Source organism: Mus caroli, chromosome 16, assembly GCF_900094665.2.
Source record: "Mus caroli chromosome 16, CAROLI_EIJ_v1.1, whole genome shotgun sequence".
NCBI lineage: Eukaryota > Metazoa > Chordata > Mammalia > Rodentia > Muridae > Mus > Mus caroli.
The window spans coordinates 30,136,920-30,145,725 of record NC_034585.1 but is presented as its reverse complement, the minus strand read 5'-3'; the positions used below and the strand labels follow the sequence as shown (position 1 = coordinate 30,145,725).

General features: G+C 46.6%; 1 protein-coding gene across 1 annotated transcript in view; it reads right to left on the bottom strand.

The window, feature by feature from the left end:
- Positions 1-681: 681 nt before the first annotated feature.
- Lmln (leishmanolysin like peptidase) overlaps positions 682-8,806 on the bottom strand; it is a 68,294-nt gene continuing 60,169 nt past the window's right edge. Inside the window, exon 17 of the mRNA XM_021184923.2 lies at positions 682-4,724. Within this exon, the coding sequence (XP_021040582.2) occupies positions 4,624-4,724 (101 nt within the window). The 3' untranslated portion in view covers positions 682-4,623. The remainder of the gene's footprint in view (positions 4,725-8,806) is intronic.

The following is an 8,806-nucleotide window of genomic DNA, read 5'->3' as shown; positions in this document are numbered from 1 at the left end:
CCTGGCACTCACTTTGTAGACCAGGCTGGCCTCGAACTCAGAAATCCGCCTGCCTCTGCCTCCCGAGTGCTGGGATTAAAGGCGTGCGCCACCATGCCCGGCTCAGTTAACGTTTTAAAAAGAATCTAAAGATTATAAAGGAGTTCCCCAAAAGATCTCTGTTCAATAACTATAATCTGATCAGTTGCACAACGTGCTTGGCTCTATGTCACAGCAGAAAGGCTCCAAGAGAACACTGGGAAGGCAGGTTCATGGGAGTCGGGGTGGGGAGGATGCTCGCCCATACTCACATATGGGTTAGCAGGCAGTCACTCTCCACAGATGTGGCCACGGTGTGGCCTGTAATACCTGCAATAGGCTGGTCCCAGAGCAAGTCTACAGCTGGATCACGCTGTTCTGGGGATCCGTCTGGTTCGCTTTGTTCCCCTCACCTCAAGGGTTACACACGACCTGTATCCATTCTGGATGTAGGACAACTTTTTTCACACATAAGTAAAACTGTTTTATTTCCCACCTTCCCCCTTCTCACCTTTCCCCAATAGAGTTCATGACCTGTCTTTGTTTCTTACCCAGGCTTTATAAAGTTACTGGTTTTAGGTAAAGACAAGCTACAAGTTAGTTTCCATTTTTTATTAAAGTTGTGTTTTTCGAAGGAATACATTACACTTAAAAGTTCACCACCATAAATAAAGAACAATTTTTAAATCTATTTTACTTAATGTAAACATAAAAGCATTCCCTCCCATGTCCCAACATAATTTAAAAAGGGAAAAAAATCTTTCCAGTTCAGCGCTACCCTCAGAAGGAGCAGCCTGCATTGAACACAGCACGTCAGTCCTCCTGGGCTGGGGGCAAAAGGCCATGCCAGGGAGAACTAGTGCTCGCCATGAAGCCAGCTAGCTGTGAGGCTGTGAGGCTGTCCACCTCACGCTGGGACAACTCAGCTGTCTTCAGAGACTGGCTCTCCTCTGTTCACCCAGCTTCTAGGTACATAGCTGGCCAGACATGGACCACTGTGCAGGCTGGAGACTCTGGGACGCTGAGCAGGGCCAGCTGCAACTTAGGCCTCGCCAAGTGTTAGTCACAGGGCTTTACAGGTAAAATTTCAGACCACCACCTAGCTGCTTTATACATGGCCACAAATGGTACATTCCCCGCCCCCCTTTATTTGGCAGGGGAGGGTAGGATTGAGTCTCAGTGTCATTCTCTCTCTCTCTCTCTCTCTCTCTCTGATCTTAAATCATAATCCTACTGCCTCCATCTCCCAAGTGCTGGGACTACAGGCACGACCACCATGCCTGGCTGAATCTATCAATCCAATATGAAAGAGGATGCTGATAACATTTTGTGAGAAATACTCTGATACACTTACTTATGTATCTTCCTAAAACTATTTACAACCCATACAATTATGATATATCTTTAAATTTCAATAAACTCTAAGCCAACTTAGGCTAAAAACTAATGCTAGGCATAATTTAGAACATTTTTAGAATCCCCATTTGGTCTTAAAAATATAAGAATCCTATAGGAAAAATGTAAGTATTCCGGGAAGGACGTTCTGCAGTAGAGAATCGGAGGGGTCGACACAGACCACCAAAGGCTGCCCCGCCCCCCCTGACCCTGCTCAGGGCTTCTCACATGGCTTTGCTTCCTTCCTGTAAATTCTGCAAAAACCTGAGACAATTCACTTGCTATGTTTGACACCTAGGGCCTTAAAACACTTACAATGACGGGTTTGAACTGAACACCGAGGTAGTCAGTTTTTATAAACACTTGGCTTTTCTGATTCAGGAAGAGACTGCAGTCTACTGTCCCCTGACCAGCTGTCCCCGCCTCTCTTTCCTGTCCCACCTCCCTCCTATCATAGAGCACCCTGCTTGGCTCTTTCCATGGGCCACTGGTTTTACCCTTGTGATGTGGAAGGGTTAATCTGCGCCAGCACGAAGGCTGTTTCAAATCCTTCAGTTTACAGCAGAACCTTACAGCTGAACCCTACAGCTGATTCTGCACTGAAATCTCTAATGCAGAAGCCATGTCTTGGTTGCTATATTTGAAGTGACGACAATGAGCCTCTAACACTGTCCTGCGGGCTGAGTGACCGTCCAAGCCTTGCTAAGTATGCCATGTGGGATCAATGCTAAGCGACAGTGACCTCGCTCTGGCCTCACTGAAGAGGATGAGACAAAAGAGCCTAGCTAGTAACGCTCTGGAGTTCAGTGTCTCTTGACACTGACTGCATGAAGTTTCATGTTTGTGCAGAGCAAACACTGGGACACCACAGTCCAAGCTTAATAAATAAATATATATATATATGCATATATATACAAAAATGTCATCTGTAACATTTTCTTCAGAAAGTCATTAGTGCAAATACAATATTAATTAAAAAATAAAGCAAAAATATATCTCAAGTATAAAAAGCACCATGCTTGGAAACACTGCTACCTAAATGGCATTACTGCACAACAGTCCAAATGCCGTCAGACCTATCACAGACTCTCAATATACTCCACTGTTATTTTTGGTGAAATTCTTTATACATTTTGTAGGATAATTCATAATCATCATAGGTATGAAGGTTTAATGTGTACCATTTTTTTTCTTTTTAGACAGGTTCCTCTCACTATGTGAGCCTGGCTGGTCTGGAACTTGTTTTGTAGACCAGGTTGGTCTTAGACTCAGATATCCACTATCCTGTCTCCCAGGTGCTAGGATTAAAGGCGTGTGCCACCATGCCCAGCATATTGTATATTTCTTTAAATACATACTCACTGCTCTCTGACTTTGTACAACTTAAAGGCGGCAGAATGTGGGCAAAGCTCAGTGTCCTGCTCTGCAGAAGATGGCCTTTTTAGCTGCAGTTGGCTGAGTTTAAGAGCCTCAGCTTTGCACAGTGATGAATACCTCTAACTTATACTGCATGCAGGTACATATTTCAAATTTCTGCTTTTAAAAAGAAAGTGAGCTTTCCTTATGCTGAGACTGAGGCCCCGCTGCGGTGCCACAGCTGGTTAGGGTCAGTGCTTCTAGCAGTGTTCTGCTCCCTCACACAACTCCTTTCTCCTGCCTACTCGCAAGCGTTTCATGTGCCAATCCTGGCTTCTAAGTGAATGTCCCTATGCAGCCCTTGAACTCATCATCCTTCTGCTCTCCTTCCCAAGCTTTGGGATTACGGGCCGCCATGTTCCACTGTACTCGAACACGCAGTAACTATCTGCTGAATGGAACAGAGGAAAGAATAGTGTGTCTAATTGTCATGTTTCATTTTAAACTGTTCTACATTTACATGTGTGTGTGTGCGTGTGTGCAGGTCAGAGAACAGCTTTCAGGAGTCAGTCCCCTTCTGCTCCCATGTGGTCTCCAGTTATCAAAGTCAGGCCTTTGGGCTTGGTGGCAAGTGCCTTTACCTACTGAGCCATCTCGCTGGTCCACAGGCTGTTTATAACACTACAATAATTGATTATCTTCAGGGAAAAAGCCAGGATATCGCTTTTCGTTAAAGAGTGTCAATGTTAAGGTACTAGAGGGTTGGTAAGCTCTGGTGCAGGAGGATTGCTTCACAGAATCCGTGTGGTACAGGAAGTGTCAGACACGGGAGGAAACAGACATGTAAACAGAGGTAATATACAAACGCTGTAACGGAGTCCAGATGGGCCAGGGGGAAGGCTGGACCCCAAACCTATACTTTGCTGCTAGGAAACAATTCAGATGATCTGGTCTTAACTTGAGTTTTTTCTTCTTGTCTGTGAAATAACTTTGTGATTTAGCAGGAATTCTCTAACAGCCCAGTCCTCTTGGAAGTGACGACACGCCTGCCCACATCTCAACCTTTAAACTTTACATAGACCAGAAAGGATCAGTTGGGCTTTGATGGATTCCCGGGTTTTGTAAATATTACCTGAAGCACAATCGCACGACTTCAACCCCCTGAACATTGTACTTCATGTTCTCCACGGTTTTCCAAGTTGCTATGAAATTAATGAGGAAAGCAAGTGGACACTCAGCTCACACGGAGAAGGCTGATCAGGCGCAGAGGGCTAAGGACATACTGACAACAGCTTGGCAAACCGCCAGGAAAGGCAAACACAGTCAGTCAAGTCAGCCGCTTTAGCGGAACGGAAGGAGGGATGATTTGAGGGTGTCGTAACCAGACGTTCATTTAAAACAGGTGCAGTGGTGGCGGGAAGTCTGAAATCCTGCGGACCAGTTTCGTACTGTGGAGGATGGGATCCTCGACTCAAACTCTGGACTGGGCTATCAGCAGCTCTCTGAGTGACCTTGATGCTCATGGTAGATGAATGCAAAAGCTGAGGTATGTGATAGCGGCAAATCCCACCATCCATCCGGCATTAAAGGAGACCTGCCAGGAGATTGCAGGTCCATGACCTATGGAGCCTTGGGGTAGTTCCTCTCCACACTCCAGGTGGCTGTGTGGCTGGTGAGGAGTGACTGCCATGGAGCAGTCACACTGGGTGGTCCACACTTCACAGTCCTACTGTGGACAGCACTTCCAAGCCAGAGTGAAGAATGGCACCCCTGTGGGCTGCTGCTCACCCAGGTCCTGTGCTTTGTTCATGGGAACATGACAAAACTGTCGTCTTGAGACTTCACTTTCCACTCCTAGTGCCACACACACAGAAGGAACCCCGCCAGCAGAGGGAACAGATTGCCGAGGAGGAGCCAAAGTGTGACCACCAGGCTAGAAGAACAGGAACAGAGATCTAGGGCAGAAAACAACACAACAGGCACAGGTTTGAGATTAGATCATCTGGATTAAACACTGAGGGGAGAGCAAAGGATGAGAGGGGATGGAGGCACGGGGCAACTTCCTCAGCTTCAGAAGAAGTTGAGGTTTGGGGCCAGCTACATGAGACTGTCTCAAAAAACAAAAGAGGGGGACACATGCACACACAGAGACAGACACACACATACCATAGAGGGTCACATGCACACACAGATATGTGCACTCACAGAGAAAAGGAACGAGCATATGAGAGTTCCTGGCACATATCTCAATAGGTGGTCAGTTAAAACTCTTGTGTGTCACAGACAGACACACACATATCAACAAATGCAAGGAGTCAAGGCATTTCCACTTTTTTTTGGGGGGGAGAGGGGTTCAAGACAGGGTTTCTCTGTGTAGCCCTGGCTGTCCTGGAACTCACTTTGTAGACCAGGCTGGTCTCGAACTCAGAAATCCGCCTGCCTCTGCCTCTGTGTTGGGATTAAAGGTGTGCGCCACCATGACTGGCTGCATTTCCATGCCTGAGCTCTCCCTGTTTTTGTTATGGACTGTTCCAGTCTCAAGATCATGCTAGTGCAGGTTGGGGGCAACTAGGAGGCTACAGGGCTCTGCATATACTCCCACACAGAAACGGCAGCATGGCCAGTCTCCGAGAAGCCACTGATATATGAGGAGATGCTGTGCCCAGTATAGTTGGCTTGACTGACTAGGGGCAGTGAAGGAATGACAAGAACCCACCCACTAAAGAAACAGCAGTTGCAGCAGATGGACGCTGAAAAGCTGGGGTCAAGTGGCCTGTGCACTTTCAGATGGAGTCAACCCAACTACAGATGCAACTGGAACCTCAGCGTGTTCATTATGGTCAGCCCAGGGTTGGGGTTACCTTGTATGGGTAGGAAGTCGGCGAGCTGTCACAGGCTGTAAACATGCGGGAGGAGGAGGCTGCAGTTGTTAGTTTTCATACACACCTTTCCCACTTGGACCCTGGAGGAAGGCTCTGCTATCTCCTGAGTGTCACCTATGAAGGCTCTGCCACTCCTAGAGTGGCACTGGGGTCCTACACATGGCTGTACTCATGACAACAGTACCCATTCACTCACTTAGGGTTTCCTCTGCTCCCTACCAAGAGGGAGCAGGAGAGAGAGAGAGAGGAAGAGGGAGAGGGAGAGAGAGAGAGAATGTGTGTGGAAGGGCCACCTGACTTAGGTACAGGGGACTGAGTAGTTTGTGACCACTGCTGCCTCCTCTCAATAGATCCTGCCTATGCCAAGCTCCTGGGGTAGAAACATTAGTTCACAGCCTTGACTGAACCTGGCTTCCTCCTGATTCCTCCATATTCCTCTTCTGTACAAAGATTCTTATCCTTGAACCCAAGGAGACGATTTTCCCTTTATCACAACTCTAGCTGCTAAAGGTCTGAACACTGCCCCCCTCCCTATATAGCTTTAACAATGAGATGGTGAGGGCTGGAGAAATGGCTCAGTGGTTAAGAGCACTGACTGCTCTTCCAGTGGTCCTTAGTTCAATTCCCAGCAACCACATGGTGGCTCACAGCCATCTGTAATGGAATCTGACTCCCTCTTCTGGTGTGTCTGAAAACAGCTGCAGTGCACTCATATACACAAAATAAATAAATAATTCTTTAAAAAAACAAACAATGAGATGGTGATTGTTGTTACAGTTAAATCTGGGGCTAGGTGTAAGGATGGGTACCCTCTATCTAGTTTTGGACCAATGTGTGGCTGTTTCTATTCTTAAGTTAATTTGGGTCACTATTATGTTAATTGGGTAAGACACTCAAGGATCCTGTCCTCACTTGGTTCTGACTGGTAAATAAAGCAACGACAGCCAATGGTCAGGAAGGGCAGGCAGTGTGGGACTTTGCATATTCCCAGGCTAGTGACAGAGAGAAGGAGAGCCGCCATGCCTGAGGAGAGTGGAGGACAGGGAGGCAGAGCCAACATGGGAAGGATCTGGGAGAGTCTGGCCCAGCTGGGCATCACTTTGGGTCCGGAGCAGCAGCCACAATAGAATTTAGGACTTAGTAAGTAATAACTTGAAATTATCAGTAGAGGTGGGTGGGGTGGGGCGGGACAGGGTGGTGGATTAAACACATGGACTTGGGAAGTGGCCTAGCCACTGAGCTGATTAAGACATATCACAGTATAAAGGCTGTGTATGTGTCTTTCATTCGGGAACCCAGAACACTGGTGCAGGTAGCAAGGAACATGTCATCAATGGGATTTATCTAATTTTAATTCTACACCAGTACCCTTCTAATTTGAGCCAAAGAGATCCAACAAAATTAATCCTTCCTACCAGCTTCATATTAAACAATTACATTTAGTATAAATTCCATCAAAGGACCTGTGATTGCTTGTATATACTCTGCACCAGGAGTGGCACTATTAGAAGGTGTGGCCCTGTTGGAGCAGGTGTGTTATTGTGGGTGTGGGCTATATAAGACCCTCATCCTAGCTGCCTGGAAGCCAGTATTCTGCTAGCAGCCTTCAGATGAAGATGTAGAACTCTCAGCTCCTCCTGCACCATGCCTGCCTGGATGCTGCCATGCTCCTGACTTGATGACAATGGAGTGAACCTCTGAACCTATAAATTAAATGCTGTCCTTCTAAGAGTTACCTTGGTCATGGTGACTGTTCACAGCAGTAAAAACCCAAACTAAGACAGAAGTTGGTACCAGCGACTGGGGTACTGCTGAGATAGGCCTGACCATGCTTTTGTTTGGAAGGATGTGGATTCTGGGACTTTGGATTTGGAAAGCAATGGGATGCTTTAACTGGGGCCTAATGGGCTACACTAGTAGGAACATGGAAGACTTTGTTGCTGAGAGTGATTTTAACTGTGCAGATCTGGCCCAAGAGGTTTCAGAAGGGAAGACTTTCAGTATGTGGCCTAGAGACTGTTTTTGTGGTATTTTGGTGAAGAATGTGGTTGCTTTTGCCCTTGTCTGAAGAGTCTGCCTGAGGCTAAGGTAAAGAGATTTAGATTAATTACACTGAAAAAGGAATTCTCAAAAAAGCCCACCAGAGACTTTGTTCTCTGGTTACGTCTCATGAAGAGTTTTTTGAACAAGCATAGCAAGCTGTGAAAGGAAAAATACAAGATGTGTGGTTCGAGTAATAACAAAGCGACACCAGAAAATAAAATGGAGCCAAAGCCTACATGCAAGGATACAAGAGACCAAGGGAGTGGTGACTGCAGGGCAAGAGCCTACCCAGCTAAACTTACTGTTTGTGTTTGCAGTTGAACAAAGGGATAGTTTGGACTTTTAATCTGGAATGAACTACAATCCGGAAATAGACAGCATGCTTGGGATCCTCAGATCATGAGGCTGGGCAACACTGGATTTTGATCTGGATCTTGAGGAACAGTGGCCATGAAAACCTTGGGTAGGACACACCTTTAATCCCAGGAGACTGAGCCAAGTGGATTTCTAAGTTTAAGGCCAGTCTGGAATGGAGCAAGTTCTAGGTGAAGAAATAGTGTCTAAACCGGGCGTGGTGGCGCATGCCTTTAATCCCAGCACTCGGGAGGCAGAGGCAGGCGGNTTTCTGAGTTCAAGGCCAGCCTGGTCTACAAAGTGAGTTCCAGGACAGCCAGGGCTATACAGAGAAACCCTGTCTCAAAAAACAAAAACAAAACAAAACAAAACAAAACCAAACCAAAACAAACAAAAAAAGAAATAGTGTCTGTTCACAGCAGTAAAACCCTAACTGAGACAGGCCCTAAGACTTTCATGCCTTTTGAAATAATCCATTGTGTTGTTACGAGTGTGGCTGTAAAGAAGCTGAGTGGAGCTGTGTAGACAGTTTCTGCACAGCAGCTTGAGGCTGCCACTTTAGGGTCTTTGCAGCTAAGATGGCTCCCAGCTACCATCCGGGAAGCAGTCTCCTCTGGACTTTGATCCTGTGTCCCTTTCCCTTCTGTGATTCCGACTCAGGCGTCCCCACTGCGACAAGTCCTGGGAATCCTTCTAGGGAGCTAACAAATGAAGACTGTCCTGAAGACCCCAACACATGTACAAACCTTCTGCATTCA